Raw genomic sequence first — 18,786 nt, 5'->3', positions numbered from 1 at the left:
CCCTTATATTATCTCATTTAACCCTCTTAATAACCATATAAAACAGGTTTTGTTTTTACTCACTTTTTATAGACAAGAAAAATGAGGTGTAAGATCACACAGCTAAGAAGAGGTAGAGCCAGGATGTATTCATAAGTAACCTGGCTCCAGAATCCACACTAAACCACTACATTTGAGTTCATGCCAAGTGAATGTTTACCAGAACATTGCTAGCCATCCTAACATATAGATCTAATTCTAATCTGCACTTGACTTACAGTTCTAATACCAAATTCTAATTCTAAAACTTCTGTTCTGAAACCAGCTTCTAATGTACTCTCAAAATGCTTTTATTCCCACACTTTCATGACAGACATCCTTACCGAAGAACTGCAAAGACTCGTGCCATCTTCCCAATGGCTCTGATTTTATTCTTGATGATCTCCTTTCGAACTGCAGTGATGCCTTTGAAAATACAAAGAATTCGTGAATTAAAGGAGTGTGTTAACATATTAAGTTTAAAAAAATACAGGATGAAGCATCTTTCTAAGTTAAAAGAAACTGTCATTAAAAAAAAATCAAGGCTCAAGTTTGTTTAAATAAAAATCCCAGGAAGTTCTGAGGAGCAAGAAGAAAAAAAAAATAACCACAAGAGAAAAAGAGGAAGTAAAAAATGAAGGGGGCCACATGGGCACATCTATGAGAGGTAGGAACTTGTTTGTGGTTCTGAAATGTAGAACACAGAGAAGAGTGTACACACACATATAAACAAGACAGTTGCTACAGCAAAGATCTCTTTTGAGAATGCTGTGGCCACCTTAGGACGCAGGGTTGGCCTGCGAATGGCAAGTGATGATTTGAGCACGTAAACACAGCACTCAGGCGCTCTCCAGAACTTAGTGAGGGCTAATTTCACTCTATAATTGTCACTTACAAACTGGCGAGAATTTCCTACTATTGACAACTGCGCAGTAAAATCATGATGACAGGTTGAGGTTTTTCATAAACAACATCACAAAAGTTAATGAATGATTTAATGGCCTTTTCTGGTCTAAGATTCAGAAAACAGCTCACACATAAGAAACCGAGGTCCAGGATGCACCATGTGACAACACTCAACAGTCAGAAAAAGAAATGTGGCCGCCCCCTCCTCATGGGCTCTTCCCCCTCAAAAAAAATATCCCCCAGCTCTCAACACCTGCAGGATCATCCAGCAGGTCCACAGAAAACACACACATCAAAACAGAAAGGGAGAATGAAGACCCTGTCTGAAGGAGTTCAATTACATCTAAAAAAGTCTAATAGACTTTTTAGTGGGACAGACAGTGAATATTAAACTCTTAACACATTTTAGTATGATACCTTTCTGATAGCTTGAAATGTAGTGATCTTCAGGGAGAAGAGACACCAAGAAACAAGGAGATGAAGATAGGAATATGGGAAGAGCATTTAATTTTACATGGAAGAGAGAGAAAAAATCAAAGTGAAATGCAATGGGAGAAGCAGGCTATAATCTTTATCAGCTCAGAAAAGAAACCCCCGGAATCCTGACAGAATGTTCAATTATGGATTTCTTGTCAGTCATTTTCCACTTCTTAAAAGTTCATAGTTTTACATTAATTCAAAACATCTATTATTATCCAACATCTTTTATCCCCAGAGATCATGAAAATAAAATTAGACCAAAAAAAAAAAAGAAGATTTTTTTATAGACCAAATGACAATGAAAACAAGAAACAAAAACAAAGGACAGAACAAACAGCTTACAAACCTCTTAATAAGAGAATTACATTTTTTTAATGGATTCAATATATTCCCATATCTTTCTAGAGATATTACAGTTTTTCCTTTTTTAAGTTTTATATTTTCTTCAGAATCTCAAGTTCATTCAAATTGCTTTTTGCTGTTGTCTTTAGAGACCTTCCTGAGCATCTGGCAATCCTTCGTGTTTGCTCATGATTAAGACTGAGGGACTCAAGAGCTTTCAGAGTTGGTGGGTGGACTGTTGACTTGGAGCTTTAGATAGAGTGATCAGATTGGGCCTATTTTAGAGAATTCTCTCTCCCAGTACTGAGTGTGCTTGCACAGAGTCAGTTCTTTCAATTCCTTTGGTAAGATACTGATCCCTCAATTGCATGGTATCTCCCTCCAGAAACTGTCTGGTTTACCTTTTAGAGATTAGCCTCCAGACTTGGAGAAGAGGCAGTTGCTCACTAACAATCAGGACTTGAACTGCCTTTCCAAAAACTTTCATCCAGTCTCCTTATTCAGGCTCAGTACCCATCTCCCTTCTCCCACCCAACCCACAATCCCCAATTCTCTCAACTGATGCTACCAATTCCTTTGCTTTTTGAGGATTCTGTGCTGCAGCTCAGCATTTCCCATTAGTAAGTTCAACTTGAGCTTTCATGAATCAGCAAAGTCAATTAATAATAATTCATTTTCTAGCTTCAGAAAGTGCTATAAAAATATTTGGGTTTGTAGGTTTTTAAGTTTCTTAACTTTAAAAAAAAAAAAGCCCTCAACCAGAGACCTGGAGAGAGAGAGAGAGAGAGAGAGAGAGAGAGAGAGAGAGAGAGAGAGAGAGAGAGAGAGAGAGAGAGAGAGATATCTATTAGCTGTCTTCTATATATGCCCTGACTGGGAATTGAACCAGCAGCAAACTTTCGGTGTACAGGACGATGCTCAAGCAACTGAGTCACTCTAACCAGGTACTTTCTTAACCTTTCTTATTGTGAAGCATGATAAACATACAGAAAAGTACACAATCATGTAACCCAGTGATTTATTAAAAAGCAAATGCCCATATAATTACCACTCAGGTCAATAAATAGAACCTTGCCAGCACCCTAGATGTTCCCCTTGAGTCCTTCCTAATAATTATAGTCTCTGTCTTCTCCCCAAGAATCATTCTCTTGAATTTTACTGAAATTATCTTCTTACTTTTATGTATAGTTTTACCATGTAAGCATGTATACATAAGCACCCGTTTTCGTTAACTTTATGTAATTGGAACAATCAAATATGCATTTCTGTCCAGCTTCTTTTGTTCAACATAGGAAGATTCACCTGTGTTTTTCCTGTTGCTGTAGTTCAATGTCATTACTGTATATAATTCCACTACATAAATATGGCCCAACTTATTTCTCCTTTTTTAAAAAAAATATATGTATGTTATTGATTTTTTACAGAGAGGAAGGGAGAGGGATAAAGAGTTAAAAACATGGATCAGCTGCCTCCTGCAACACCCCCTGCTACTGGAGATGAGCCTGTAACTAAGGTACATGCCCTTGACCAGAATCGAATCTGGGACCCTTCAATCCACAGGCAAAAACTCTATCCACCGAGCCAAACCACTTAGGGCTTATTTTTCCTTTTTACTGTCAGTGGTCATTTGGCTTATTCTAATCTTTGGCTATTCTGAATTAGGCTTCTGTGACTATTCCTATGTACTTCTCTTCACTGCATGTATTTGTGTTAAGTATATTTCTAGAATGAAAATGTTCAGTTATAGAGTACATGTATGTTCAACTTTGGGTAACAGTTTGGCATTATCTACTAAAGTGGATGTACCAATTTAAACTTCAGGGTCTGACATTCCTGCTACTTCACAACCTGGCCAACATTTGGTGTTATTCATCTTTAATTTTAGAGACAATCTGGTAGATATCTAAAATCATCCATTGTTTTAATTTGCATTTTCACAATTACCAATGTAGTTGAATATCTTTTCATATTTTTCTGGACATTTGAATATCTTTTGTGAAGTGCTTGTTCAAATCTCATCTTACTGATTTCTATATAGTTCAGTATATATTTTGGCAAGTCCTTTCTTGGTTGCATTGCAAATATCCTCTCCCAATGTTTTTTCAAAAATTACTTTTATTGATTTCAGAGACAGGAAGTTAGAGGGAGAGAGAGATGAAAACATCAATGATGCGAGAAAATCACTGATCAGCTAACTCCTACCCTTTCCCCCTACCCCCACCCCGGGGATCAAATCCAAAACCTGGGCATGTTCCCTGACCGGAATCGAACCATGACTTCCTGATTCATAGGTAGATGCTCAACCACTGAGCTACCCCGCCTGGGCTCCTCTCCCACTCTTAACAGTATTTTTTGATAAACACAAGTCTTTACTTTTAACATAGTCCCAAGTTATTAATAGTTCCTGTATGGTTAGTGCTTTTTGCACACTGTTTAAGAAATTTTCCTCTAATCCAAGATCATGAAGATATTCTATAATATAAATACTAGAAAATTGCCGAGACCGGTTTGGCTCAGTGGATAGAACATCGGCCTGTGGACTGAAGGGTCCCGGGTTCGATTCCGGTCAAGGCCATGTACCTTGATTGCGGGCACATCCCCAGTAGGGGGTGTGCAAGAGGCAGCTGGTCCATGTTTCTCTCTCATCGATGTTTCTAACTCTCTATCCCTCTCTTTTCTCTCTGTAAAAAATTAATAAAATATATTTAAAAAAAAGAAAATTTATTGTTTTGCCTTTCATATTGAATGTATTGATCCATCTGGAATTTACTTTTGTGCCTGTAATATGACAGGGGTCAGGTTTAATTTTTATTCAAATAAACATCCTCAAACAATCTATGAAAAATATTATCATTTCCCTACTACTCCGCAGTGCCACGTCTGATATAAATCAAGTGTCCATATATGTGGGGATCTATTTCTGGATTCTCAAGTCTGTTTTAGTGCTTGTCTGTCCTTGCACTAATAATTCCAATTACTCTAGCTTTATAGTAAACCTTCAAGTCATAAAGAACAAATTCTCTTACCTTATCCTTCTTCAATATTTAAGCTATTCCCATAAGAACTTTAGAATCTAACCTTAGCATTTCCATAATGAAATTTAGAATAAAATTGTTAATATTTGACTATGAATCTACATATCAATTTGGGAATAATTTATATCTTTCCAATACTGAATCATCTAATAGTCTATGAATATAGTATTTCTTATTTAGATCTCTTTCAATTTCTTTAACAATAACTTATATTTGTTGTTCAGGTATCACACAGCATTTGTTAAATTTATTGTAAATAGCATATTAAAAATTTTTCATTCTGTTCGCTGCTGATAAATAGGAATACAAATGATTTTACTGATTTTTGTCCAGCAGCTTTACTACCTGCACTTATTGATTCTAATAATCTATAGACTCTCTTAATTCTCTGTACACAATCATATCAATAATGAGTTTTATTTCTTCCTTTCCAATCTTTATACCTTGTATTTCTTTTTCTTTTCTTTTTTTTTAATTTTTAAAAATATTTTATTGATTTTGTACAGAGAGGAAGGGAGAGAGATAGTTAGAAACATCAATGAGAGAGTCATCGATCAGCTTCCTCTTGCACACCCCCCACTGGGGACATGCCCGAAACCAAGGTATATGCCCTTGACCGGAATCGAACCCGGGTCCCTTCAGTCCCCAAGCCGACGCTTTATCCATTGAGCCAAACCGGTCTCAGCTTGTATTTCTTTTTCTTGCCTTACTGTATTAGATATGACTTCTAGTATGATATGGCATAGAAGTATTGACAGCTGAACCCTTTGTCTGATTCCAAACACTAAGGAAAGCTTTCAACACTTCACCATATGATGTTTGTTATAGATTTTGTTTTAATATATTTTTATTGTTTTCAGAGAGGAAGGAAGAGGGAGAGAGGAAGGGAGGGAGGGAGGGAGACAGACAGACATAAATGAAGAGAGAGAATCATTGAACAGCTGTATCCTGCAGACCCTCACCAGGGATTAAGCCCATAACTTGGGCATGTGCTCTGACCAGGAATCGACCATGACCTCCTAGTTCATAGGTTGATGCTCAACCACTGAGCCATGCTGACCAGGCTGTTAGAGGTTTTTATTAATATATTAGAGGCCTGGTGCATAGATTGGTGTCCCTAGGGCCTAGCCTGCAGGGATGGGGCCAAAACCAGCTTTCCGACATCTGCTGAGGAATCCTGGATTGCGGAAGGGCGCAGGCCAGGCTGAGGGACCCCGCCGGTGTATGATCAGGGCCAGGGAAGGACCGAGGGAGGGCTCCAGGTGTGTCCGCCCATCTCACCCAGTCCAAACTGGCCAGACTCCAGCAGCAAGCTAACCTACTAGTTGGAGCATCTGCCCCCTGGTTGGCAGTGTGCATCATAGTGACTTGTTGAACAGTCAAATGGACACAGAATATTAAGCTTTTATATAAAGAGATTTGTCAGATTAAATAATTTTTTTCTCTCTCTAAAAAAATGACTACTTCAATAAACCTCAGTTAAGAAATCCATTATAAATGAAAGGTGAATCTTATCTAATGCTGTTTCTACATCTACTGAGAAAATATCTTTTTTCCTTTTTTCTATTAATGCATGGAATTATTGTGATTGATTTGTTTTAAGTAACAATTTTATTTTAGAATAGTTTTCGTTGTAACATAAAGGATATGAAGATAACATAGAGTTTCCTTCTACCCCACACTTATTATCCATTATTATTAACTCATTATCCATTAATCAGTATATACTGGAATATATAGATATATTGAATTCTGAATGTTAAATCTTCTAAGATTTCCTACTTGTAGAATAAATCAACTAGGTTGGTCAGCGTAAGTCTTTTATGTATATTGTTAATTTCAATTTGCTTAAGTTTTTTTTTTAGGATTATTAAATCTATATTAATGTCCTTGTCATGTTTTAGTATCATAGTCATACTGGCCTCATTAAGTAAGCATATCTTTTTTTATTCTTGGGATAATTTCTTGTTAAGATTTGTGTTCTTTCTTTCTTAAATATTTGGTAAAATGTGTTGAAGTTTTCTGCACTTGGCATTTCCTTCATAGAAAAATTTATCATTACAGACTATTTCTTGGTAGACATGTGATTATTATAATTTCCTATATTGCTTTAATTTGGGTAAGTTTACTTTTCTAGGAATTTATCCATTTCATCTAAGTTTTAAAATTTATTGGTAAAAACTTATTCTTTTAAAAAATATATATTTTATTGAGTTTTTTACAGAGAGGAAGGGAGAGGGATAGAAAGCTAGAAACATCGATGAGAGAGAAACATCGACCAGCTGCCTCCTGCACACCCCCTACTGGGGATGTGCCCGCAACCAATGTACATGCCCTTGACCGGAATCAAACCTGGGACCCTTCAGTCCACAAACTGACACTCTATCCACTGAGCTAAATCAGTTTCGGCCACAGTAAATTTTTTTTTTTTTTTATTTTTTTATTGATTTATTTCACAGAGGAAGAAGAGGGATGGAGAGCTAGAAACATCGATGAGAGAGAAACATCAACCAGCTGCCTCCTGTACACCCCCTACTGGCAATGTGCCCGCAACCAAGGTACATGCCCTTGACCGGAATCGTACCCGGACTCCTGTCTACAGGCCGACGTTCTATTCACTGAGCCAAACCGGTTTCGGCCATAGTAAATGTTTTAATGGAAGAATATCTGAAAGTGTTTATTTCCTCTTCATTCTTTTTTTTTTTTAATTGATTTTAGAGAGGAAGGGAGAAAGATAGAGAGAGAGAATCATTGATGACAGAGAATCATTGATCAGCTGCCTCCTGCACACCCCCTACTGGGGATCGAGCCCACAACCCTTGGCTAGAATCTAACCTGGGATCCTCCAGTCTATAGGCTGACGCTCTGTCCACTGAGCCAAACCAGTTAGGGCTCCTCCACATTCTACTTGATGTAGAATCTTAAATTACCAGTTAGTCTATTTCAGTGCTTTGAATATGTCATTACATTGTTTTCTGCTTCTACTGTCAGCTTAATTGTTCTCTGTTGAAAGTAATCTTTTTGCTGGCTGCCTAAAGATTTTTTTCTTTCACCTGAGCACTTTTACTATGATGTGCAGCTAGGTGTTGTTTTCTTTATATTCATTTTGCTTTGTTTTGATTTTTACTTGGCTGCACTTTTTGCTCAAGAACTGGTTTCCTTATAGTCGTCTTCTATCCTATACTTAAAAGTACTCACAAACTCCGCGCTATCTGCTCTGCACCTCCCATGTGGAATCTGAAGCATAAGTATGTGCACTACTCTCCTCTGTATGCTCTAAGTAAGCTAGGCTTTCTCCACTGTACAGAGCTTATCCTAATAATTGGATCACCTTAGCACAGAGCTTGGAGAGAATGAGACAGTCGGAGGTTGTGCTCAGGTGCCACCATCCTTCCTGAATCTTCTGCATTCTCAGATAAGTTAGGACCTTACCTTTAAAATCAAATCTCCCTGTGCCCTGGCCAGTGTGGCTCAGTTGGAGCATCATCACCATACCAAAAGGTTGTGGGTTTGATTCCTACTCAAGGCACATATGTAAGTTTCAGGTTTGATCCTCTGTTGGGGCGCCTACTGGAGGCAACCAATCAATATGTCTCTTTCACATCGATGTTTCTCTATTTCTAAGATCAATATAAACAAACAAACAAACAAAACAAAACCTCCCACAATACACTAGGAAAAAAATACTTGGCTACATATGCAACAAAATGTTACTATATTAAGATCCCTCGGAGGCCAAGAAGAAAAATAAGCAAAGATTCACATAACCCAGTAGAAAAATGGGGAAAAGGTATGAACTGACAATTCACAAAAGAGAGATAAACATGGTCAATAAACACACACACACACACACACACACACACACACACAAATATTAATCAGTCATCATAAAAATACAAATTACAATTTAAAACAACACAAATAATTTAATAAAAATAAAATAAAATAAAATAAACAAAAACAAAAAAAACACCAGACTATAAAAAGTATAATGAACAGTATTGAAGAAAACTCTGTGAACTATGTGTCACACAGGAAATGTAAACTGGTACATCCCCTCTAGAGGTTATCTGTATCCGATTTAAAATTTTAAGTACTAATTGACACAGATATTAAATTTCTAGAAATTTATCCTATGGAAATTGAGAAAATGTTATCGTTCATATCCTAATGTTGCTTTATTTCCTTTCATACCACAGATCAACATCTGACATATTTATTGTCTGTCTTCCCTCCACTAGAATATAAGCTTATTGAAAGCAAGGATCTAAACAGTATTTGACACATATCAAGCACGTAACAAATGTTGGTTGTTGACAGAATGTGCAATATTCTGTAAGATCTATCTGTAAGAGTTCAAAATTATGGACTTAGCCCAAACCGGTTTGGCTCAGTGGTAGAACGTCGGTCTGCGGACTGAAAGGTCCCAGGTTCGATTCCGGTCAGGGGCATGTACATTGGTTGCGGGCACATCCCTGGTAGGGGGTGTGCAAGAGGCAGCTGATCAATGATTCTCTCTCATCGATGTTTCTAATTCTCTATCCCCCTCTCCTCCTCTCTGTAAAAAATCAATAAAATACATATTTAAAAAAAAAATTATGGACTTAAAAAATATCCAATATCCAACAGCAGTGGATTGGTTAAAACAAAAAATAATTGACACTGACAACTATGTAACCATTAAAAAATTATCTATAAAAAAAGTAAAAGTCATATTATCACATGCTCTCATTTTTGTTAAAAAGTAAAGAAAAAGTAGACAAAAATATATGCACAGATAAAAGCTAACACAGTAAGATGGTATCAGTGGATATGAGATGATAAGATTACAGGTGATGTTCTTCCTCCCTTATTTGTTGCTTCCTATATTCTTCAATTTCTTACATTGAATACAAATCTTTTTTAATAAAATAATTATTCAAAACAAATTCAAACCAAAACCAAAATTTCATTTCTAGTTCAAATGAGGAAAAGGCAAGATTACCTTCAATTTCATCCTCGCAATTCAACTCATCATCAGAGCATATGTTGAGAATGTTAACCAGCATCTCTGTGACTATAAGATAAAGCAAAATAGCCCTGATTTTAAGAACAATAAATTCATTTAAAAAAACACAAATCTAAGTGATTAATAAAGAACTTTTCCAAAATGATGTGAATATCTAAATAAACATACTTGTTAAACATAAATAAAAATGACTTGTCATTAGGCTATTAAGAGTAGCTACAGCTGGGACCGGTTTGGCTCAGTGGATAGAGCGTCGGCCTGGGGACTGAAAGGTCCCGGGTTCGATTCTGGTCAAGGGCATGTACCTTGGTTGTGGGCACATCCCCAGTAGGGGGTGTGCAAAAGGCAGCTGATCGATGATTCTCTCTCATCAATGTTTCTAACTCTCTATCCCTCTCTCTTCTATCTCTCTGTGAAAAAATCAATAAAATATATTAAAAAAAAAAAAAAAAAAAAAGAGTAGCTACAGAGTAGCATTATACTCCTGGTTTACATACAATTTGGGGAGATTACTTGTTCCAGTAAAAGTCTGGAGTCTTTGATGATTCTATTGCATCATTATATGATTTCATCAGACCACTATCCAGAGCCATTTCCTTCACTGATAAGCACACAAAAAGACTTCCTCCTATTTTACAAAGAAGTTAAGCCATCAGGCCAGACCTATATCCAACAGGCTTATTTTATATTTGCATAGCTTTTTTGTATAGGTACACAAATAAAGTTCTAAGGGCAATATTTCCTATTTAAATCTCTTTTATCACTGAAGAAATCACTGAAGGAATGGTATAATGACATGTTATTTTAATATCTTGATCACAGTAGCACAGCTACATTAAGTGGATTTGTATAATAAGAAAAGCATAAATCAACTAGAATTGTAATTTAAAAACTAATTACATGTCATTTTAAAATCTTTATTAAAAAACAAAGAAAATTAGAAAATATTTTGATAACTTTAAAAAACATTTCTGAATCATCAGGGGCTCATGCAAATATAAAAGTATGCTAAGATAACTGATGGGCCAGATACTTTAGTTCTCTTACCTTTCTCTCCAACAAAAGGCAAAGACCACGTGAAAACATCCATAAAGTTTGGAAGCCAGTAGGGGTGTGGAGAACAGTTAAACTGCCTGATATTCATGACATTGTTTTCATATTTTAACACAGCAGCTAAAAAGGTAAAAAGCAAGAAAATCTGGCACAGAGGAACATGACATGGCAACTAGTATGAATTGTATATTGATAGTTGTATATTTACTACACAGAATTCAATAACTTAATTTTCATTTGTAAATTCAGGACTTAGTATTTAAGGGCAGAAGGAAAATCTTAAAGCATTTTATATATAGTTCATTCTTTTTTTTATGATTATGCTTATTTTTATTATTATTTTTTTCAATATCCAAGGATATTTTCCCTTTGATCTTTAGAAAAAGAGGGAGGGAGGGAGGGAGGGAAGAACGAAGGGAAGGAGAAGGAGAGAGGGAGGGAGAGAGGGGTAGGGGGGAGAGAGAGGGGGGGAGAGAGAGAGAGAGAGAGAGAGAGAGAGAGAGACAGACAGACAGACAGACAGACATACAGACACATCAAGTCCAAGGCTGGGGATTGACCAAAGCCAGGGAAAGAGCCTGGTATGTGCCCTTGACGGGACTCTTTAGTCCACAGTCCAACAATAACCACTGAGTCAAACTGGCTAGGGCTCTACAGTTCATTCTCTTAAGACTAATCCCAAGGAACAAAGTTATATAAAGAGCTCATATTTTAAAAGTACAAAAGAAACTATGCTCTGAAACTTCAGAGTCACTGCACAGTAACTACCTATAGAAATCTCAGGTTCCACCTGAGAAAAATTTGCCATAATTTCATAATATCTCTTTACTAGAGACCCAGTACATGAAAATTCATGCACTTGGGGGTGAGGGGAGATACATAAGCCAGGCCTGTGCCCTCTCATAGTCCAGGACCCCTCAGGGGATGTCCACCTGCCACCTTAGGCCCGTACCCCGGGGGATCGGGCCTGAACTGGCAGTCAGACATCACTCTGGCAGTCTGGGACCCCTTGGGGGATGTCTGCTTGCGGCTTAGGCCCGCTTCCCTAAGCCACAGTCAGACACCCTTAGCGTTGCCGAGGAGGCGGGAGAGGCTCCTGCCATCACCACTGTGCTCGAAACCGTCAGTCCAGCTTGTGACTAAGGAGAGCTCCCCCTATGGGAGTGCACTGACCACCAGGGGGGCAGGTACTGCATTGAGCATCTGTGTGCATATAGCAATTGGTGGTCAGTGTACATCATAGTGATCAGTCGTTCCGCTGTTAGGGTCAATTTGCATATTAACCTTTAATTATACAGAACTAGAGGCCCAGTGCACAGAATTCATGCACGGGGCAGGGGGAGCTCCCTCAGCCTGGCCTGCATCCTCTCCATTCCAGGACCCTCTAGGGGGATGTCTGACTGCTGGACATCTCTCTTGCAATCCAGGACCACTGGCTCCTAACCACTCACCTGCCTGATCATCCTTAACCGCTCTCGCCTGCTTGCCTGATCGCCCCTAACTGTCTCTGCCTCTGCCCCCACCACTGTGGCTTTGTCCGAAAGGACATCCGAAAGATGTCTGGTCTATCTGGTCTCATTAGCATATTATCATTTTATTTGCATATTTATATAGATATGCAAAGTAGTTACAAATGCAACTCTCCTTTGAGGGCAAAAGTTCTCACTAAATGGACACAGCCTGTTTTGATTGCCAGAGCCAAAGATTTATAAATTCTCTGGGAGTTTATAAACATAGCAGTTATCTACAGATCATAAACTTGGATTAATTTACAAGGTTCAAAAGTAGATTCAACATTCTCTACATGCAATATAGTGGATAAAAAATGCCCATCTTTCCAATATACAGTCAGTATATCTGTGTTTAATATTAACCAGCCCATAAATTTGTACGTATACTTTGGTATCAAACTAATTTTTTTTATATTTGAAAAGTTTTAATATCCAGTTCCTTCATCTTTATCATCAGCAATGCAATGTTGTTTGTATTATTCTTACTGTGATCATAAATAGAATAGGGTGTAACAGCTCTCTAGAAATGATAGATATATGTCATCTCCTGGTTTCTGTTTCTTTGCTTATTATAGAAACTCATGCACTGAGCAGTGGGGGGTGTCCTTCAGCCCAGTCTGCACCCTCTCCAATATGGGACCCCTCGGGGGATGTTCGACTGCTGGCTTAGGCCCACTGAAATGGGCCTAAACCGGTAGTTGGACATCCCTCTAATAATCCGGGACTGCTGGCTCCAAACTGCTCACCTGCCTGCCTGCTGATGGTCTGTAACCGCTTCTGCCTGCCAGCCTGATCACCCCGTAACCACTCCCCTGACAGCCTGATCAACGCTCCCCTGCCGGCCCAATTGCCCCCAACTGCTCCCCACTGCCAGCCTGGTCCCCCTCAACTGCCCTACCCTGCCGGCCATCTTGGATGTGGCCATCTAATGACCACATGGGGATGGACATCTTGTGCAAGGGCATGACCGTCAATTTGCATATTACCTTCTTTTTATATAGGATATAATTTAAGTTATTGAATGTCTAAAATGTACACCATAGATTATAAAGAAAAATACATGAACATAGAATCTCTAGCTCTTAAAAACCTAACACTGACTACAATGTACATGTTCCATTATTTTCATGTATATGTATTTTATTTAGATTAGATGAATATACAGTTATTCAACAATTGCCTCAATCTACACAGGAAAAGGAGTGGGAGGTAGGTCTCAACAGTGGATGATTAAAATTAGACTGACTTAGGATATCTTTCCAGTGGACACAAAAAATTGGAATAGAAATCTTTAAAAATCATGACTTGAGGGTCTTTTATATAACCAGTGAAGCTAAGAAATATCTGTGGATACCAATAAGTCTAAAGAATATTCAAGAAATGCTACTGTAGAAGAAAGAGAAGTTGCCTTTTTCAAGAAAAGAGGCACTTGTATGGGGAGTAACTGAGTGTCACCACAGGTTATTTCAGGTGCCACATTTTCTGCCTTTCCCCCCCAAAATGCTTAAGAAACAACCAAGGGGAATAAGATTGTTTCAAGATAAGATTACCGATTATATCAAAGTGGGCAGAAAACTCAGATAAAATGAAGTGTGACTTTAAAAGTTTACTAAAGTAATAACCAAGAACAAAACAAGATTAGGATAGAGCAAAAAGTGAGCTGGCAGTTAGTAGTGACTGCTGCGTTAGGTAGCAATGTTTCAGCTTAGCCCATGACAAATACTCTGGGTAATCAATGTTCTTAATAGTAAGGTTAAAAAAAAAAAAAGGAGCAAGAAGGTAAAGTCTTCACAAATATGAAGACTGGAACCACTAAGTATCCTTGAGGAAGTTTAAGAACACAAGCAGTGCATACCATTCATAAGGGAAGAGATAAGAACAAAACCAAACTGTTAAACGTTGAAATTATTAGGGGGTGGGGGATTAAAAATGGAATTAGGGAGAAGCAGAACACAGGAGGACAGCTAAAACCCAGAAAAGGATGATAAAAAGTAAAAATAAAACATAAGGCTGGGAAAGAACTTACGTCTAAAAAATTGCTTTTTAAAAATGGACAGAAGTCATTGAAGAATATACTAAGATGATTGATCCAAATCCAATTTCAATGAGATGTGCCATTTCATAGTTTATTTTTAAACAGAGTAAATGGTAAATATATTGTGGACCTCTTTAAAGTTCTCTCCCCGACTGCATATACAAGGTATGGCTATAAAGTAATGAGACTTAAGAAACCACTGACTACAAACACACAGACCTTATATCAATGAGATGAGTGTGGTCCTTTGATGTAATCACACCAGGCACAATAACAGTGAAATGCTACAGTATTATATCAATTTACAGTTTGATTGATGATTTTAATTTCATTTTTATTATTCCAACCTATCTCCAACAACCCTATTATGACAGGTATTTTAAAGATAAACTGAGGTTCAGGGAAATGCTGTTCAGTGTGAAGTAAACTTAAATGCAAAGTGAAGTTATCTTGTTAACTGTGAATTTAAAATGAACTTCTGACTTCTAGCTTAGTGTCTCTTTCAATGCACCTTGCTGCCTTACGGTATTTTTAATTCAAAGATGCTGCCATTACTCAAAATGTTTTTGGAACTCCTCTTTTGGAATTGCCTCCAGAGCCATTTTATAAGCAACACAAAGAAAAGCAGTCTCATTACCTTATAATCATACCTTGTTTCTGAGCCCAAATGATATCGACTGGCTTGAACACTCACCTTACTCATCAGTCTGCACTCCGAATGACTTTTGGCTGTTCCAAAAATCAAATCCACCCTCAAAGGACGAAGATTTCCCATCATTGTGGATATTATCAAAAGAATGTGTCGCAGACGCTGAAGGTAATGCCAAAAGAGGAGTTCCAAAACTGTTTGAACATTGGCAGCATTGTTGGAATAAGTGTATAGCCTCCCAAGGCAACTACTTTCAAGGGACTATACTCACTTGAATACATACATTCTGGTATGTTCATTTAAAAGTTCTATTATTTTATAGTCATACTTTTTAAACAACAAAATAGTTACAGAGGCATGAAGTTTTTAGGTGAACCACAGCCCTGATACAAAACTTAGGAATTATGACTCATAAAAATAAATAAAATAAAGTAAATTTATTTTTTTTATTTATTAATTTATAAAAATAAATTTAAATAAAAAAGACTTTAAAAGGATAAAGTCTTAGAAGTAGAGTTTCTGTGCTGAAAGGTGTCTGGATAGCTAATCCTCTTTTTCTATATGGGAAATTGAAGTTTAGAGAGATTATGTGATTTACCTAAAGTGGCACTATTATGTTAGTTTCTGGAAGGGCTTGGACTAAAGTTAAGATTTTTTTCACTTTGGTATAGTATTCATTCTACCTATACCATTCTTCAACCAGAGCAAATGCACAAACATCAAAACACCAAATGGTGGTATTTTATGAGATAATGTTATAAATATATTAAATTCACTGAAACCAATAATTAATGCTGATAGTTCTAACCGGGACCTGGAATAATTTATCCTTCTTATATTTTGATTCAGTAGTACAAATCACATCTGTTAGGATCATTATTTATACTCACAAACACCTCAAATAAAGGCCAAGAAATCAGAAATTAGGCTTTTGCTTGGTTTTAGTAGATGGAAACCAAGCAAGAGCCTAAATTCTAAGTATCTTGCCTTTATTTCAATTAAAACTTTTTTCCTTATTTAAAATTTATATATATATTAAAAATATGCATACACATATATGTTAAAATAGAGCTCACATTTACTCACAAATTCAAACTCAAATATCGCTGGACTCCTTTACCTTTATTGTTATAGACATCTAGGTAATTGGGGGCAGAGAAAATTGTAATGAGTGATGGAAAGCCTGTTGTTTGGCTCTTCCTGTACATTCGATACCTGGAAGAGAGATGACAGCCCATCTGTCCTGATATTAAAGGCAAAAACTCTGCAGTGATATTTGGCACAGTTTTAATATAACCTACCCAGCATCTTGGGCTTCATGGGCTCTGATTATTGATAACAAATTATTATTCCGCAAAAAGTCACAAACTGCAGGGTAACTGAAAAAGAAAATTAGAAAACATAAATCCAGAATTAAAACAACTGATTTTTAATAGGAAGGGAATAATTTAGAATGATACAAGTTGAATTTATTTTGAAATTAAGCTCTTACATATCACTGAACTTTTATTAATAGCTTAGCAATCACAATTATGTTTTTCTATTTCACTAATATACTTCATTCTAGATCAAATATGAAGATACAGTAATAGACAACCCTAGTCAGAAACAGCTCCCCTCTGTTAATTTTTGTCTTACCCCATAACAACATCATACCAAAACTTTTCTTGCTATTTGATATGTTAAAAAGTAGCATGGTTTTGTGTGTGTGTGTGTGTGTGTGTGTGTATTTGTAGGTGCTAAAAACTAAACACGCAATTTTCAAATTGTCAAACTGTTAGAAAAGTTAAAGAACCTACTTATAGCTTCATAGGTAATATCAATACTAAGATAATATAATGCAGCCAAAACCGGTTTGGCTCAGTGGATAGAGCGTAGGCCTATGGACTGAAGGGTCCCAGGTTTGATTCTGGTCAAAGGCATGTATGTACATTGGTTACGGGCACATCCCCATTGGGGGTGTGCAGGAGGCAGCTGATTGATATTTCTAGCTTTCTATCTCTAGAAGCAGTCCATGTCCCTGGCTTCCCTGGGTGCACTTTCACAGACACTCTATACAACTTCAAACAACTACCCCACACACATGAATATGCACATCATCCCGACTTCTAGAAAAATTACCAGATGGTAAGCAAAGCTCTGCATATATCTTTTTTTACTTTAGTGATTATTCCATACCAGTTTACAAAGGGTTATTTTCTTTATTTTTTAATTTATTTTTATTGATTTCAGAGAGGGAGAGGGAGAGATAGAAACATCAATAATAAACAAAAAGAAAAAAGAAAAGAAACATCAACAATGAGAGAGAATTACTGATCACTGATCAGCTGCCTCCTGCATAACCCCACTGGGGATTGAGCCTACAATCCAGACATATGTCCTTGACCGAAATCAAACCCGGGACTCCCTCAGTGCACAGGCCAATACTCCATCCACTGAGGCAAACCGGCCAGGGCCATTTTTTCATTTTCAAAAAACAGCCTCATTGTATTGTCTGTTACATTCCATTGTCTGCAAAAACTAAATTGGTCAATACTGCACCCAAGGAAAATAAAGAATCAGGGTCCTGTGAGCCTTTGCTCCCAACATTTTTATCAACTGATCAATAACTCTGTTTTATGTGTGTTTCTGAGTAAAGAAGCTTTATTTAATATATATTGTTGATTCATAAATGTGGAACTTACAGTCAACACCATAATTCATGCCTGAACCAAGCTTAGACCACATAGGTCTTTTCTCTGTAAGGCACATCACAGACTTCTGGCACTTAGCAACACTAGACAGCACTTTGGCACTGTGCTTAGAGCTTTTTTTTTTTTTTTAATATACTTTATTGATTTTGTACAGAGAGGAAGGGAGAGAGATAAAGAGTTAGAAACATCGATGAGAGAGAGTCATCGATCAGTTGCCTTTTGCACACCCCCTACTGGGGATATACCCGCAACCAAGGTACATGCCCTTGACCGGAATTGAACCCGGGTCCCTTCAGTCCCCAAGCCAATGCTCTATCCATTGAGCTAAACCGGTTTCGAATGGAGCTGTTTTTAAACAGCAAATTAACCAACCAAAACCGTGAAAAATGTTAAACAGTCCACAAACAGAATACCTGCTTACAATTACGAGAACTGAAACAGAAGGCAGAGCAACTCCTAATAATTCTAACCTCAGCTGGGAGCACATGTGGGGTGACAGATTTTTCGTCACTCTGCACGCACCCATGTCTGTGAATGACTGTGAAAGTGCTATGAGTATTGATTTTGGGGTTACAAGTAAATCTTAACAAGTAGAAAAATTTGCAAATTAGAATTTGTGAATAATAAAGATCAATTATACTAGTACACCCACAGGATTATGATTTAGAAGTAGAACTTTCGGATCAAAGGCCATGGGCATTTATAATTGAGAGATATTGTCAAGTTGACCTCCATAGAAACTGTAGTGATTTCTATGTGCTAATAATAAAGAAGTATTTTAAGCAATGTAAAGAAAAGTAACATTCAAATGATTTCGTATTAGTCTCTGGTAGAGTTGGCAAGAAAGAATGAAAAAAAAGTTGCTTTAAGAATGTTAAATCTATGGTAAAATTGAGGCTTCCTTTTAAAAATATATTTTTATTGATTTCAGAGAGGAAGGGAGAAAGAGAGAGAGAGAGAGAAACATTAATGATGAGAAGGAATCACTGATCAGCTGCCTCCTGCATGCCACCTGAGCATGTCCCCTTGACCAGAATGGAACCTGGGATTGATCCT

General features: G+C 37.2%; 1 protein-coding gene across 5 annotated transcripts in view; it reads right to left on the bottom strand.

Moving 5' to 3' along the window:
- PPP3CC (protein phosphatase 3 catalytic subunit gamma) overlaps positions 1–18,786 on the bottom strand; it is a 71,830-nt gene that overhangs the window by 9,310 nt on the left and 43,734 nt on the right. For 3 of the 5 annotated variants that reach the window (XM_036450620.2, XM_036450622.2, XM_036450618.2), the window contains exons 7-12: positions 16,339–16,416; positions 16,158–16,252; positions 10,837–10,962; positions 9,766–9,837; positions 1,342–1,368; positions 363–444 (exon numbers count right to left, since the gene is read on the bottom strand). In XM_036450620.2, coding sequence (XP_036306513.1) covers positions 363–444; positions 1,342–1,368; positions 9,766–9,837; positions 10,837–10,962; positions 16,158–16,252; positions 16,339–16,416 — 480 coding nt within the window. The remainder of the gene's footprint in view (positions 1–362; positions 445–1,341; positions 1,369–9,765; positions 9,838–10,836; positions 10,963–16,157; positions 16,253–16,338; positions 16,417–18,786) is intronic. The other 2 variants (XM_036450621.2, XM_036450619.2) reach the window with 1 other exon arrangement.

This window comes from Pipistrellus kuhlii, unplaced genomic scaffold (genome assembly GCF_014108245.1).
Source record: "Pipistrellus kuhlii isolate mPipKuh1 unplaced genomic scaffold, mPipKuh1.p scaffold_m20_p_21, whole genome shotgun sequence".
NCBI lineage: Eukaryota > Metazoa > Chordata > Mammalia > Chiroptera > Vespertilionidae > Pipistrellus > Pipistrellus kuhlii.
Note: the sequence above shows the minus strand (reverse complement) of the source record. Positions and strands in the feature narration are given on the sequence as shown.